Source organism: Eurypyga helias, unplaced genomic scaffold (assembly GCF_000690775.1).
Source record: "Eurypyga helias isolate BGI_N326 unplaced genomic scaffold, ASM69077v1 scaffold6287, whole genome shotgun sequence".
NCBI classification, from domain to species: domain Eukaryota; kingdom Metazoa; phylum Chordata; class Aves; order Eurypygiformes; family Eurypygidae; genus Eurypyga; species Eurypyga helias.
The window spans coordinates 67,679-84,972 of NW_010262280.1; the positions used below are offsets into that span (position 1 = coordinate 67,679).

General features: G+C 37.3%; 1 protein-coding gene across 1 annotated transcript in view; it reads left to right on the forward strand.

Moving 5' to 3' along the window:
• KAL1 (Kallmann syndrome 1 sequence) overlaps positions 1-17,294 on the forward strand; it is a gene marked incomplete at its 5' end in the record, with an annotated part of 98,467 nt that overhangs the window by 41,075 nt on the left and 40,098 nt on the right. Inside the window, 3 exons of the mRNA XM_010155655.1 lie at positions 4,016-4,078; positions 7,308-7,530; positions 12,844-13,028. Coding sequence (XP_010153957.1) covers positions 4,016-4,078; positions 7,308-7,530; positions 12,844-13,028 — 471 coding nt within the window. The remainder of the gene's footprint in view (positions 1-4,015; positions 4,079-7,307; positions 7,531-12,843; positions 13,029-17,294) is intronic.

Here is a 17,294-nt window from a genome sequence, read left to right on the forward strand (position 1 = left end):
CCACGTCCTCCTAAATTTAAAAGTACCAAATCAAATGCATGCCTCAAGTTGGAGAATCTAATTTGGTCTTTGATTCAAACAGTAATCTAAATATTGATATTTCTTTTTGGCATTAATAAATTAGATGTATCTTCTAGGAAGAAATGTTTGAAGATTGGGTTTTTATGTGTATGGAACTTCTGGGAAAATATAACCCAGAACTAATGGGAGGTTGGTATGCCAAAATTTTTAAGATTATAAATCTTCCTGATGCCTCTCCTCTGTTTTATCATCAGAAATAGCTTCAGCAAACACATCCTGCATCTCATGACTCATAGTAAAGAGGAAAAGCAGTTGTTCAAACTGTTCAAAAGGTAGTGTGTTCTGTGATATGATATTGCTAGTACCCAATATGAAGCTGGCATGCTATTAATTAATTTGGACTGGGTAAATATTCAACTGTACATTTCCAATCCACAGTCCAAATTTTTGAGATACAGAAAGTTACAATTTCTATTCCTATTGATAAACAGCAGATGTAGATTAAAAAAACCCTCAAAATTAGTTATTTTTATCATGCTGCCTGTTTATGTTTTGTGTCGTGTTTACTGCCACTGTGCTAAGATGTACAGATTGAAAATCACTTTTCTCACATTTCCTTTGGGCACAGTCACGTATTTAAGTATACGCATCACAAAGTGAATGATAAAGAGTGATAAACACTATATTCTGAGAGTGACAAACACTGTATTCTCCTTTGACTGGTTAAATTCCTGACCCCAAGAATGTTCTGTGCTCAGTGCCTGGTAGTAAGTACATGCATTTTTCAGGTACCTGTCTTCATGACATTGCAGGGTCTTGGGAGACTACACTGAAAGTTGTCATTTTTCCTTTTTTTAACCATCGAAGTTCCTTTTAATCAAATACCTTAAACCAGCAAAAACCTCAAATATATGCTGCAAACATAAATTATTAATTTCTTACCTTGCTGTTGTTGAGCAACTGGGTTGGTGAACCATAATGAAAAGAACAATTATATTCCAACTGCAACACTTTGTTTCCATTCTTTTTACAACAGTTTGCATATGACTTGGTTTCACTTCAGTGAAGAAAGAAGCCTTATGAGACAAAAATGCTTTGGGAAGACTCTTCTACTCTGAAATAAATAATTGTTAGCTGTTTAAGTAGTTATAAATTTGCCATTGCTGTATTCAGCTATTTAAGTTTAATATAATATTTGAATAAACACACAGTCTTGGAAACATTTATTTCAATACTTAAATGATGTTTTACAATTCATTAGACTTTCAAAATTTCTGCGTTGGAGTAACTCATCAAAGGCAACAACTGAACGAATGTGATGGTGGATTATTTTGAAAACCCTTTCACTAATGTAAATGGCATGCACCATGCGCTAATGTCATAGTTGGTTTACTTGTAGTTTAAAAATTAGAACAAAAGAAGACTTCTCTAACAGGGCCCTTAACTGCAATTTTTAAAAAATTAAATAAAAAATTATAACCCAAAATATTTTAAAGCATTAGTAATCCTTCTTCTTTGAATGAAACAGTATTTTGCCCTTGTTCCTAATTTTATGCAGTCTGAATAATAAGAGAGAGAAAGTAGTATCTGATATATGTATTTATACCTCTGTCTGTGTGTATGTACCCACATGCACAAATTTTGAAGGACAAATGCTGGGGTGCTTTCTATTAGCACTCCTTTTGGCTTTTGATGCAGTTGTTGAGTACTGAATATCAGCTCTTCAGCAGTGGGAACGAAGAAAGCAAGCCTACAACTTCCAGATTTAACCACAGGAGATGATAAAACAGGTCCTTTAAGAGGATTCAATTTAGCAAGGCCAGCGTGATTAACACCCATCACCATCTGAGGAATGCCACCGGCCCATAACGAGGGCCAGTGAACCATAATAATGGTTCAATGCTGTGTCTCATACCTCTTCCCACCCCAGCAGTAGAGCAGCCTTTACGGTGGTGCTGGGGCAGCAGTGGCTCCAAGAGACCAGGGACATCTGCCAAACGGGCTGCAGTCCTCCTGCCTGCTGGTGGTCTGCCATCTACGTACCTGAGTTTAGCTTCTGAGGGTGGGTGGTAATGTCTTCAAGGTGCTTTTTATTGCAAAAAGTACAGCCAAAACCAGCTGCTGCTTGGCTTAGATTCCTTCTCATTTTGGGTTAGAGGATTTCAGTATCCTTTTAACAGGCACACACATTTACAGTAATCCAGAAAACCTGGATGTGTTTACCTGCTGGGTGGGAATAGTTTTCTCATAGATGTTTTAGGTATTTCCTTGAAACTGTTCTCATTGGTGAGAAATGCTGTGTGCTTTCCTTTCAGACATCAAGGCTGAGCTAAACACTGGTGACATGGCTCCTGGTGGTTTGAGGGAGCTTTGGGTCAGGCCTTGGCTGAGATTCATTGAAATTATTAGAAATGTATTCTCCAAATTTTAAATTTTAAGATGCTTTTTTTGTTGTTGTATTCTCTGAAGATTTGGATTTAAGAAAAATGATGTATTGCCACTAGTTCTGACTCACATTTATTGATTTTAATTTTTATTATACACAGAACAATGCCTGTGAGAAAACCTTCAGGTGCTGTTGATGTAAGGCATGATTCTGCTTTTTCTTGAGAGAATTTTCAACTTGGCACTTGTCTTGCCTAGATGGACTCAAAAAGTGGAATTTCCATAGTGGAGGGTGAAATGTTTTACTACAGTACAGTACAGAGCACTGCAAAATGTATGTTTGTCAATAGACTCATCTTGATAAACATTCACAGCAGAGCATGCCAAAGATGAGAAAAACCCCACAACTTTTTTCACATAAAAGATGCAGCTCAGTGTGACACGTAAATGGGATGAGAAAGTTTAAGAGAACCAGGTAAAGAGTTTATTGGAAGATTGAGATGTCTGGAAAATTTCAAATTCATATACACAATAGCCCTTCTTCAGAGCTAGCATGTATATAACACATTGGATCTGGAACACATTTCCCTCTCCATATAAAAAACATCAGGAGAGACTTCATGGAGGAAAAAGGTATCTCTACCTGAGATTACTGTCATTCAGAGAGCTGAGATAGAGCCTGTATATATTCATGCTTGGTTTTAAATAGTATAAGTGTATATGGATCCAATCTAATGCTAAGTATAAGAGAAACAAATGATATAAATACTAAATTGCACGTCACAGGCCTTTCTTTTTTGTGCAATAAGTATCTTTCTCCTATTACCAGAAGGAGTAGGTGTTATTAACTCCCAACAATGCTAGTATTTTCCAAGATCGTGGGTCTAACAAAGGAAGAGAAAAGGTTTCTGCATGTGAGTAAATTTTATGTTTCAGCTGCAATAAATCTCTTAGTTGTGTGATTGATTTTTCTTTATGCTATGCTGTGAAGCTTGACTCTGGTTTGCAGAGTTTGAATCTCAACTCTCTGTACAACCATTGCTGTTGAAGGTGAAGAATTGATAATATGGTACTTGAAATAAAGTGGTTTTGCTCACAGACCAGTGAACATTGTCTATTTATACAGGAATGTTGGTTAAAACTCTGCTGAGTTTACTCCGTTACATACTGAAGTAGTTTCTTGCTTGGGAAGGCAATGTGCCCATCGAATCTAATCTTTAGGCTGGTCAGTGAAGAGAAGATTTAACTTTCTGTAGTTTAGAGCAATGCTTTTGACATTGTCTCTGTGACCCAGTGACACAGTGTTAAATGGCATTAGGACCCAGTTTCAATAAGGCAGAAAATAGGATAGCATATAAAGAAGTGAGGCAATTGCCGTGCACGGTAAGAAGTACTGAAAATATTTCTTGTAATCCGACCATGGCTTGGTATGACCTTGCTCTGACACCATGGCTCAATGACACAATCTTATCCTCGGGAGAAGTGGATTTTTGAAGTCTATTATTAACTTTCTATGGGCCAAACAAACAACTGGAAAAGGAATAGAGTCATTTGTGGTTGTTTATTTCTTTCTCTTCCTGACACTTCTCTGCCTCCTGATTCTTCCTAGTGCCTGGAGCCCTGCAAAGAGTCCTGGGACCTGAAGAAAAACCATTGCCAGAGCTTCTGTGAGGTATGTCAGCCCAAGGGCACTCTTTTCTCACTTTGTTCTAGCTGTCTCTTTCATTTAAATTATTAGCTTCAATGAGACAGCTAACAAACATGGGATGTTTACATCATTCACCTTCATTTGAGTGGATACACATATAACAATTTAGCAATAAGTTCAAGTTCTGTTTTGGTTTTTTTTTTTTTTTTTTTTTTTTTAAAGGATTTTTTCCCAGACCAAATGATTTGTCTTAACTTGTAGTTTTAAGACTTGATCCAGCCACACTTACGTAACATCTCTCAGAAGATACTGCTAAAGATGCTATTTCTACCACATTCCCCTCTATCTTTTCTGGCCAAGCGTAAGAAACAGTATCTTTGTTTAAAAGATAAAATGTTACTGTGTGAAAATCCTTGTGCAGGGTAGCTAGAAAGATGGCTTTTCTGTATGTGAAAAATCTGATTTCTGAAACAGTATCTCTCCAGGAGTAACTGGATTGTGGACTCCTAGTTCAGAAGACTATTATCAAAATACAAATTATTCAAGAACAAGTATTTTGAAAACTGTTTCTGAATGATGTTTCAGAATAACATTGTGAATAAGCAAACCTAGATAGGTTAAACTAGTACAAAAAAAGGAGGTGGTTTTACTGGATTTAAAACATGGCTCTGCTGAGTTAGTGGAACTCAGCTGTTACAGTTAAGTGTTTTTTAGTACAAAATGAAAATGTCATCTCAATAGAAAGTTGCTTTATTGTAACTAAAGCAATATAAAGCTACAATTTTATTCAAGTCTATGAAAGTGTATGTTTATGAAGAATTTCAGCTTCTCCTATAAAAAAATAGAAGTGACCTTAATTGATATATTGATCTCAGTGATATATTGATTTAACTCCTTCTTCATCACTGTGGACACTTTTTTTCTGTTACAAGAGCACATCTTATGTATAAGTGATTTTAAGCATCATGAAGATGATTAGGAAAAGCAGTAATTTCCCCAAGAAAGAAAAAAAAAATAGATCCAACTATGTGTAAATAGAGATTATGGGATTACTGACCTGTGCAGTTGCATTAGAAGAAAAAATAAAAATGATTTCTTGTAAGAGTTCTTTAACCCAGATTAATTGCTGCTTCATCATATACAAAACTAGGATAGTGCAATAAAGCAGTTTTAGTGGATATAATTTATGTCATTCTCCTATATCACTTCTCACTCAGGCTGTATGTTTCCAGATATGGGTGAAAATACCTATAAAATTGGTTTAAAAGGAAAACATTTGTAGAACACTGTTCTATTGTAGTTAAAACCAGTGAGCATCCCTCTTTGATTAGTGTTTTGTGGTTGAAGCTAAATTTAGAACTTCAAAGGCCCATAATGAAGAGCAGCGCATTTAGCAGCTAACTGAAAAATGAGCTGTGTAATAGGGTGAGGAGGAGTAGCCTTGAGGATGTATTATGCCTCGGGGAGCTATAAAGTTTTTAATTAAGTAGCTGCAAATTTGTGATGTTTTAGGATTTGAAATTAGCTTCACAGACACACAAAAGCACGGGACCACTTTCCTTTCGTTCAGACCCACGTATGCTCCATACGCATTGTTTGATTGAGTTAAACAAGGCTTTTTTCCTTTGAGAGTGTTTTCAGTCTTTTCACAATTTGTAAAAAATTTGGAAGACCCAATTTAGCTTTGTGTTTCTCAAGGAAACTTGAGAAACTTGCTTGATATGTTACTTTTTATCTACTGAATAAGTGTACTAATGCTGAAAGAACCTGATGTGTGAAGAAGAAAAGGAGACAGTTAGTTACCCAACACATTTTTTTCCATAAATTCAGTTTCCTGATGGTTTAGCTTCTTAACTGGCTAACCATGGGATCAGGTGCATTCCAATAGTGGGAACAGCAGGACTACGTGTCCAAGGATCACTGGGGTCAGTAGCAGATATAAGGACTGCTCATTTTGGAAGCCCTTAGGCTCATTAAGCCATAACACCCAAATACATCCTTAAAAGCTTGATTCAAAAATTCTGGACTGTTCTGCAGGACAAGATGTGAGAGGTAACATAGTGGTACATTCTTCCACCACAGTGACTTTGGAGAATAAGCTGACACAGCCTGTGAAACACTTGGGCCTCCATAATAGTGAAGTCTCTCTCATTTTGCCAGAAATATGAGTACAGTAGAAATAAGAAAGTAAAACATTTGAATGTGAAAGGAAGTTGCAGAAGTTTCATTAATAGTTAGATGGAAAGTGGGTTTCCTGTGGGATTCCTGTGTAGGCTTAGGAATCTCTAAATCAGATCTAAATCCTTCAGAGTGGAAGGATTTTGGTTGCTCTGAGATAGGGAGGCAGCCGGTAGATAACTCCAGTTACATGGGTTGCCCACCTATAGTTCCACCAATCACTTTGAGGGAGCCACCTTAGCTGTTTTTTCACCAAATTTAATAAAGCACAAGGTAAATAAGAGATTAAATCCCCATGTCACACACAGTATTCTCCCCAGGGTGCTATATGCTATTTTTAATACAGTTTTAAGTGAACCTTGCAAACCTCTGAGTAGTACACATGCTAGAAAATATGCATTAAAACAACCTCTCATGTATCTAGGACTTGATTTCTCAAAGAGGAGCATTTACTTTGATCTTTAATCAATATATTTAGGGCTTATTTTAATCTGTATTTTCTGCTGATCATTTAATCAGAAATTTAGTTCCAGTTCCATAAAGAGTTACACAGTTACTAACATGCTGGCAAGAACATAAAGATGCTGCAAAATCTCTTAGCCAACTGAGTTCAGACAGTATAAGGAAACAAGATTTCACTTATTAATCTAGAGTGGCATTACTTCAGATGTTGTGGGTAAAGTCTTATGAAGTACAAAGGGAGGAATGTGGGATAGTCCAAGAAAAAGACTGACCATTGCTTTCTCTGTGTTTTGGGAATGTTTTTAATCTGTTATTGAGCAACTTTGCAGACAGCCAATGAGAGGAAAACAAGGGAGAACTGGCAGATATAAACAACTATATCCCATTAAAGGTGGTGATCTTACTTGAGGGAATTCATCATTCACTACTTGGAATGCTTTTTTAGAAGTGGCTTGAATATATAAACCTTCAGGGATAGTCTTGCAAAAGCTGAAAATCTGAATTTTCCTTTAGGAGGTCTTGGAAAACATACAACTAGTGGTTGGGGTTTTTTTTTTTTGGTTGGTTTTGTTCCTGTTGAAAACTTGATACAATTCTTTTGTTTTCCCTTTAGCCTCTTTTCCCCAAGAAGAATTATGAATGCCTAACTAGCTGTGAATTCCTTAAGTATATCCTGTCTGTGAAGCAAGGGGATTGTCCAGCACCTGAGAAGGCCAGTGGTTTTGCAGCTGCCTGTGTTGAAAGCTGTGAAGCTGATAGTGAATGTTCTGGAGTGAAGAAATGCTGTTCCAATGGATGTGGTCATACGTGCCAAATTCCAAAGAATCTGTACAAAGGTAAAGATTATTAATACGTACTCATACTGGGCTAAAAAACATCAGGGCATAAGAAGTTCTAGAAAACAGGAGTTTCATTCTTAGGAGTTTGCATGGATGAGAAGAAGAAGAGAGAGAGAGTTGCCTCTGAGACGCTGGATACTGAAAGGGTGGGAAGCCAAAGAAAAATGTTGCTTCACTTTCTGAATTTTTTTTTTTTTTCCCCCTTATGAAGCTAATGTCTGGAAAACTGTGGAATGTAAATACGTGGCTATTATGAATCATCTTAAGCAGAACAAACTTGCCAATTTAGGTGAAATCTTACTTCATTTGATGCATATGAGAGAGAATGCAGCAGGAAAATATTTAATGATAAATATCTCAAGTCCTGTTAATCACAGATAACATTTATGATTATAAGTCAAGCAGGTAGGGCTACCAAATACAAAGTGTGAGATAATCTGGTAAGAGGGGGAGTCAATGCAGTATGTTTGGCATTCGTTGTCTTAATGACCTAAGAATGAAATAGTGACGAATTATAATATCCACATATTTATTAATTCATTCTTTAAATCTAAGGAAATCTTATTAAAAAGTTTTTAATTGAATTGTGTTCTGAGATCCTATGAAAAAGGTTCTCCTTGACATCCATCAGCTGGAACATACAGACTTAGACAAACTCTAGATTTTACTTTGTTGGAATTATAAAAAGCTTTATACATGGACATAGTCTGAAAGTGTGCACCTAACACACAACAGTGAGCATTTATGAAAGGCATTTTCTTGTTCCACAGAGTTGTAATGTTTTGTTAGATACCCATTCTCTATATTTCAGTGACAAAAAATAAATACTAATCAGTTATGCTTCTCATAGCATGGGCTCTCTGTGGGGACCCTAATCAGCACAACTCTGAACTAAGCTCCAAGCTTAGGTCCGAATCCAGGCTTACTTCCATCTGTGGATGGAAAAGTGGTGAAATATGTGAAGGAGATGGTGATTTTATTTTTAAGTTCATTGCTTTAACTGAAATGTTGATGCATCTTTTTGGATGTCCCTAGTGATGAGAATGTATGTCAGAAATAATGTGCTCTGGCTTTTGAATCCTGTCTTTGAGTGTACAGGATGGACCATCAGGAAGCACTGTCTTATTTACTTAGATAAATGGAAAAAATTTGATCTAGAAGTCATAGAGGTTGAGTAAGCTTAAAACTGATGAAGATATTACTCAAAATATTTTGAACTGCAGGCCATACTGTGCTCTAGATTTCTAGTGCGAAAGGGAAATTCTCTTGCTTCCAAGAGACTTCAGAGCAGCCCATTTGAAACTATAAGGAATTAATACACTCTTATAATAAAACTGCACCTTTAAAACGAAAATTATTGAAATGAATCGCTTAGTTTTCTTCCATCTTCTTGAGACAAATGACCAGGGTGATAAACTGATATTTGTACTGTATATGTAATGATTTACACATCAGGCTCCATACCACAAATACAAAGCATTCCAGTAAATGTAACAGCTGGAAGAGGTAAAAACAAAACAGACAAGCAAATAAACACACAAATGACGTGCTGTCGAAAAGGACACGGATATGATATGCTACATTGTGTAACTGCACACTGGAAAGTGCTGCCGTTCAGCCTAATGATATAGGTACAGAACTAACCCCTAACGTCTTATCACCTGTCTGCAGGAGATGCTTGCTTGCAAGAGCATTAATGTCTTGCAAAGGAAGGGCAAGCCCAATACTGTACTGCTTTCTCTGATGATGAATTCAGCTAATTAGCCTCTTCAACCTGTCTTTCTGCAACAAAGGACAAATAGAAGCAGGGCAGGCTTGCTATTCATTTCCTCCAGGAGTAAATGACCTTCCTGTCACTAAGGAAAAATAAACTCTGCAAGCATGACTAAGATCTAGTGAGTTAAGTTTAGTACTTATTCTTATGATTTTGACAGCAGTCACAGCTAGAAAATGAAGTCAGATTGAATCTAAGAGTCTACAGAAGTTCCTATAGTTTCACTGTTGATCAGGCTCTGGAGATGAGTTACAACAGCAGGTATAAAATACCCATCTGATTTGCTGGATTTACAAACTGGATTTGTCCCCTAGTACTGAGTGTTAAAGCCCAGTCCTAAAAGAATGTTAATGTAAGTACACTTGCACCAAAGTCCTATGTTGCAGATGTTGTTGGATTAACATAAGTTCAGATACTTGTTATCCTAACTTGTTATTGGCTTGCTTGCACTATAATCTTCAAATTGACCACTGCCATTGTATTTTTTCATCTCTGTTGAGAGTATTACTGATCAGTTTCATAGTTCTTACATTTTTATTTTCTCTTATTGGAGATATCAATGTTGTCTCCTACTCTTCTGTCATCTGCCTCATCCACCTCCTTTACGTCGTCTCAACTAGGGAAGTACTTCCGAAAGTGTCCCATCTCCATGGCCTACCTTTTTGTTTTTCTATATAGACATCAGGATGTTATAAATAACAGTAAGTGCCTAAAGTAGGTTTGGTACTTTAGAGATAGAAATGGGGGCCATATCTCAGCTTAGAAAGAAAACAGTTTAAAAATGCAGAAGCAAAAGGAAGGCAGATAAAGGGATGGAAAAACGCTTGATCAGCATCGCTTTGTCTAACGTGCACATATTCATCAGCAAGTAAGGACAAGGATATGTATCTTTTTCTACACTCAGCTGGTGACAGCTGAAAAGAAATACCCATCACCTTTTTCCTGTTCAGAAGTTAGTGGTCTCTCAGATGTGATGAGACACCTACTTGTGTGAACTTTCCAGGACCAGTTTTTAACCAAGATTCAGTGTTCATGCTGTCTAAATTAGCCTAACTAATTCTGTCTGAAACGTGTGAGGGAGCAGTCCATACAGCAGACCAAACTGCAGATCTGGGCAATGTAAATTGTGAAGAGAAGATTAGGACAATTAAAGGGTATGATGGTATGACAGTATTTTAATAGGATAGCTGGAGGCAGATGGTCATCCTCAGTTTAAAGGCTCTTTTCATGCTTAAATAAAAATAGATTTGTATTAAAAAAGTAGTGTACAATTTTAAAGGTGCACATCTCTGCGACTCTGAGCAACTCTTGACAGTCGTACTGATGCCTTTATTGTTGAAACCCTTCCACGGACACTTTTTGAATTCCTGAGGAACCAACATTTAAGATAAAGATTCTTATGATGACACGGAGATGCATGTGCCATATGAAAGACACCTTCAGAAACATTTTTCCTGGGCTCTGGTATTGCACACGCAGAGCAATCAGTGATTTGAATGCTTCACTTAAGCACTGCAGACTTAACAGGACTAATTTGTTCCAGAAGGATGAAAGGGCTGGCCATTTACATAATAAAAAGCACATTGAAGGGTGATTGGATCTACACATCTGGATATAAAATTGATGGTGCTGGTCCTACAAAAGTATTTTAAAATACACTTGTGCTGTGCTCTTGTTGTTTGTGCTGCTGCGCTCCATCTGCACGCAATTACGTAACAGCGGAGAGGCTGAGATACTTGCAATCAAGTGAATCCAACTGCCCCTAATGCAAAGCAGATGAGAGTTTTTTTAACATGCAAATTGTAGGATTATTGTGCATCATAATTAGAGAAGGATTTTCAGATGTGAAAATCCGAACTGACATGTTCTCTGGTGTTCATTATATTAGTCTAAGAGTGCTGCCTGTTGAGGGATACCCAGGGATTAAACTGATGTGAAAACCAGATTTAAGTACTGGGTTTTCCTCAAGTTGATTTTAGGTTTCTTCAAGGGCTACAATATCAATTTTTATTTACTTACAGCTAATTGTGTAATCAGATTTAGGACAAGAACCCTTAAAATATGAAATAGTTTAATCATTTAAGGAAATTTTGGTACTTAGTCATCTGTGGCAGACTGAGTCGGAAACAATTTATTGAACCAACACGTACAGCTGGACTTATGTGAGCACCCACTGAAATAACTAAAAATAACTAAAAATAACTAAAGTGCATACAATAACTTGCTAAGAAATTTTATATGCCAGCAAAGAAGTCTTATTTGTGACATATCCTGAAGTGACAAAATGCTGTGCACTCAAATATATGACTTCCTAAAGTCTGTCTAGAGAAATGTATCTTACACTTGATTTGTTGTTTTAATCAAAAGATGCCAGATTTGAAGAGTTGTTTTTTCCTTCAAGCTACTGCAGATATTCTCAAAAAGGTGATGTTACCAGCAGTAGAAACAACAGAAATAACTGTCCTTCAGTGTCACTATGTAATGAGAAATTGCTGTAAAATTTTAGAAAGACATCTTTGTCTCTGAAATGTAACAATTGAACAATATACATTAGATATAACATATCCATTCCAAGATGCCTTGGAATTACCTTTCCTAGATGTTCGGGGAAGAGTGGAGAGTGACACATCATACAGTACAGCTGCGTGTGAGTCAATAAGATCCTGCTGCCATGGAGAAGGCAGACAGCCTTCCTAAGTTTATCAGACTAATATCAGATGTGTGAAATAATCCTGCTTCTCTAGCCTACACTGGTAACTGCTTGGACACAGTCTGTGTCCCATTTTAGGCTTGACTCTGGAGAAGGGCTGTGGGCCAGCGAGGGTGTTTCCAGAGACAACTAGAAGAATGATCAGAGGTCTAGAAACTGTGATTTAAAAGGAAAATGGAGGGCTCTGTGGTTATTAGAGTGAAGAAGGACACGTTCAGAGGCATGGTTAACAGGCTTGTGGTACATAAAAGGCTCCTCCATAGATGAAAGAAAGAATCTGTTCTCCACGATCCATGAACATCATGGACAAGAATCGAGTTCAAGATGCAACAGAGGAGACTAAACAAGGTGGCGAGAAAGCTTTTTAGCCGTGAAGATAGAGAAGTAGTGGAATGGATTACCATGTGATGCTGTGGAAATTGTGTCATTAGATGTGTTTACGGACAAATGAAGTGGAAGGCTGAACAGGTATAGCTGATTCTGCTTGGGATGAAAGGGATGTTTCTCCAGGTTATCAAAGCATATTTGGAAAGTGTTTTCTGTGAGATCAGTTTTAGCTTACAAGTTTTAGATCCTTTAGCTTTTAATGAAATGAAGAAATAATTTTGAAGATTTTTAAGAAAACTTTTTACTTTTAGCAGAGATAGATCAGCTGTGAGCACTGAAAGTCATGTTCATCAGCCTGTCCTTTTCCCCCTTTTTCCTTTTGTCTGACCAACAAACTTCCTATGTTTTATAATTGTTTTTTATACAGCTTCATATACATATGGTTTAATCATACCTTGTAAATTACTCGCATATTTTTGTCTGCATGATCCTATTACAGGTGTTCCACTGAAACCCCGGAAAGAATTAAAATTCATAGAACTTCAGTCTGGAGACCTGGAGGTGAAGTGGTCCTCAAAATTCAATATTTCCATTGAGCCTGTGATCTATGTTGTTCAGAGAAGGTGGAATCAAGGAATCCATCCAAGCGAGGATGATGCTACTACCTGGCAAACTGTGGCACAGGTCAGTTCTTTCTAAAGGAATATGCATCCCTCTCTTCCAGTCCATGATCTAAGGTCCCCTTCAGATCAAGGGAAAATTAGATCTCTTACAGGTAGGGAGGTTCATGCAGAGGAATCCATTTATGGGGTCTCTTTCCATGTCATGACAGAACTGCAAACAGAGCCCAGATCTCCAAGGCCTTAACTGCTCAACTAACTGTTTTCTCGATTTACTCAGGAGAAACGAACTTCAGTAGTTTCACTTCCAGTTTTTCAGTTATAGAAATATCAAATGCTTTTGGTACATGTTGAATACGATGTCATTAAATAGTGTTAATATATCAGTAAAGAAGCGAAGAGTGATTTCTTTGTTCCCAAAAGAAAAAAATACTCAGAGGTTTATATTTTCAAAATTAGTTTATTTTGTGGGTTTGCTCTCTATAGATAAAGATCTATAAAACTAGCTGGAGGCTTGATTTTCATAAGGCCAGTGAGTGGCACTTTCTTGTAAGCTTACACTTATGATCTATTCAGATAGGAATTCTAAAGCCTCTGAAAGCCACCAACCTCTTGAGAAATGTAGAATTAGATACCAAAATCCACTGAAGGAAGCATAGAAGAGACATAGTCCTCTGGAGGTCACTGAGACTCAATGCACCCTCTCCAAGGCATGGCTTGGGTTTTATAAAAAAGATAAATACAGCTGGTGAAAATGCTATTTAATTTTTTTTAAATAAAACAAAGAGTGAAAAAAAGAATTAAACCCTTTATTCTTTGTAGAGTTGTTTTTTTCAGATGTTACTCTCCAATTCAGAAAAGACTATGATGTCATGCTCTTATCACTCAGTGCAATCCAGACTGAAAATGTAAGATTCATGAGCAAATGTTTCTTAATGAGAAGCAGCCAACAGAGCATAAATTTTCACTTAGTTCCTTCCCAGTTTCAATCTGTTTTTTAACATGCTGACAGTCCACCTGGATGGCAGAGTTCCAATCGTTTATCTTAACTACTTCACCCTCATCCTTGCTGACAAGAAAAGTAAAATGCTGATTTTGAAAAGACCTGCAAAATGTCATTATAGCTAAGAAAAAAAAGGAAAGAGAGAATAAACAGAACCATCCACAAAATAAAGTAAGGCGTTTAAATTCTGTCACAATGTGTGTTCATTCTCGGTTCAGACTGTGTAGGAAAAAGCTATCTTAAAATAATGTCAAGCTCGTGAAACTGAACACTCAGAAGCGAAGTTCTTAGCTTCAGTGTGGTGCAAGGGGGCTGTCACTGTGTTAGAGTCTTGATCAGAAAACATCACCTGCAGCAGAGCCTGTCATGAAACTTGGCTGTGCAAGTCCAAGGGAAGGTGCACACCTTCAAACCTGATAAAGTTACAGTGACTTATTTAGTACTCTCAGCTGAGGTGCAGGTCTTCAATCTGCATTCTCCATATTCAGCAGACAACCTTCTGCCTTTTGCAGGAAAATACCACATAGCAAAAATGAGCCAGATCTGAATTACTCCTCACTGTTACCGTGCCGTGTAGATGTGCTAGACTGCAGAAGCCCAACTCTTCTGGCTGGTGTATCCAGACTGCAAAGGTAGCACGCTGCTGTGCTTTTTCTCATCCTAGAAACAGACTTCATGCATTTCTGGATGCATGCACTATATATACCATATGCATATGTGGAAGCATGCATTCCACCGTAGTGGAGCATATACGAACCTCTGCCTTCTTGCAGTGGATGAACAGGAGAGAGGGTGTCAGAACTGTGTTCCTGTGCAGGAGCAGTAAGAATCCTGATGGCTGCCTTTCCTGGGGGTCTGTTACACATGGGCAGAAGGGGCTGAGTTAATCTTTATGACAGGAGAATCCTCTTCCAACTGACATCTTTCTGAGAACTTTGCCATCCCTTCTGCATCACAAGACACGTGTGTTTGATTTTATGATGGACCCCACTGGGGATGTCAGTTCAGAACAAGCTCAGATGGCTGCCTGGCTTTGTGAACTGTGTGCCTTATGGGTCATACAGGCTGGGCCTCCTTGAGGAGTGCTAGTAATCAGAATTTCTGTCTCTGTAGACTAATGTACTTCCATGATGTTTGGAGTTTTAGGCATCCCACCAGGCAGTCAAATTTGTTGAGTGTGGCTGCATTGAATGGAATTTATTTTGCAATATCAGCAGCAAGGGTGGATGTCCAGTTTGGCTAAAGTGACTGTGTGCACAGCCTCCAGGCCTTTCTGGCCTGCAAAACTGAGAATTTTTTCCTCTATGATTCCAAAACTTTGGCCTGTGAGATCTTAATTATAGTCAAAGGCTGCAAAGAGCTCAACCATTTGACTGAGGACTCTTAGAGCATCTCAGTCCAGGGAAGATGATGCTGCTCTTTCATTACTTGGCAACTTAAGCTGGAGAACTTAAAGATCAAAAAGGCTCTGGGTGGGGACCTGAATTTCTCTATGCCTATGCTGTATGAAGTGCAATTACTCAGTTATTGTTTGCATCTTCTCGTAAGAAGTTTCATAGTATTTTATCAGAGTTCCTCATCTCATATTCTATTTTTATTATCTGTCCAAGTAGAAATAGGCTTATGATTTTCAATAACTTTATTCTAAGGTGTTTACTGCTCAAAAAACCTTGCTGTTTTTTATTGCCTTTACACGAGCTAATTTACAAGTAATTTCTCATGTCTCACATAAATTTTTACTTGGCACTGAAAAAAAATTGGAAAAAGTTTGTTTTCTTTGTATTGTGTCATCAGGTCTTCTTTGTGTGTTGTTTTTTTTTTTAAGGAGGAAGGCTCAATCTGTTACTACATTATTTTTTTTAACTCTATGTAAAACAAGCAAACACATTGAAAACAGTTTTAGTTATATTTCAATTTGGGTAGTTATTTTTAACTTTGGGAAGAAGGGATTTTGTTAACTCTAGTTTTTTACTGCACATTTTTGTGAGAACTTGGCATAACTAACCATTTGACTGATTTCCATTGGTTAATATAAAAACTGCAAGAACTGAGATACTGGTTAGCCCAGTTAGCTATGATGTACAGTGTCCTAAGTGGTTATGCCAAGTTTGTTACACTACTGTTTTTTTAAGGTTTAACCAGCTGAGCAGGACCTGCTGCACTATCCCATAAGAATATTGTATATCTTGTGAACAAATTTAGAATTCTGTTTCATGCTAATGCTTTCTAAAAATAATAGTAGTACTGTTTACGCTGGAAACTTCAATAGTTAATCATATTAAGTTCATTAAAATATACTAGGTCCGTTATTTTCAGACAGAGCGCGTGTTGTGTGACTGGATGTCAAGTATGTGTGTACATATATACATACATATACGCATACATATATATACACATACATATATATAGGCAGACCATAATGAAGTTTACTTATTAATTTATTAATGAAAATAAATAAGGAGCTGTGTTTACTGCTAGCTTGATTGTGATAAATCTTAGGCCTCACCTTGGAATTGTCTAAACTCTGCAGACAACTAATCTTTTTTAAAACATAAAGTTTCTGAGGCACCTAAAGTTCTGGTTCTGAGGATCACAAAAAGTTTCTCAGCCCTTGACAGTGAGAACAGCCTGCAGGAACAAATCACTGGTACAGTACAGTTTTATTTCTACAACTCCCAAGAGAGGGCTCGCTTCGGAAAGCATTCTTAGAATGTGCCCACCTTATGTGGAGTGTGTACACTGAAACAGGGAAGGTCTGCTGCCCTTTGATAGAATAGTGCATAGATGCAGCACTGTTAAGTTTTTTCTGAATCAGAGGAAACATGAACTCAGCTCTTCTGATACCCTGGACAGTATCCCTTCACTCTCTGAACTGCAAATTCTTTTATCCCTGTGTGTTGTTTCAAAAGAAGGTGTAGAGCTGTGAACTCAGCGGAGTAAGGCTGTTCTCTCCTACTTATATTAAACCTTTGCACTATAGAAAGGAATCCAGGATTGACAGTGTGTAAGAAAGGGAATGAACACAGTGAAACAGTCCATCGATTACTGTAATACCACTTGGCATACCATTTAGTGGGCTTATATTAATTTAAGACAGATATTGAAAGGACTCTGAATATTATGATCTCAGCTCCAAACATACTTAAGTAGCAAGAACTAACCGGGGCAATTCAACAAACAAACAAAAAAATCAGTTTACCATTAAGATAGTATAAGATATCTCAGTAGTGTTTATCTCTTGAAATTTGTTAAATCTATGTAAAGGTTGCTTAGAGGTGCCGAAGTAGTTTATAATGCTGGAGTTACACCTCCTGCCTGCCGCTGACT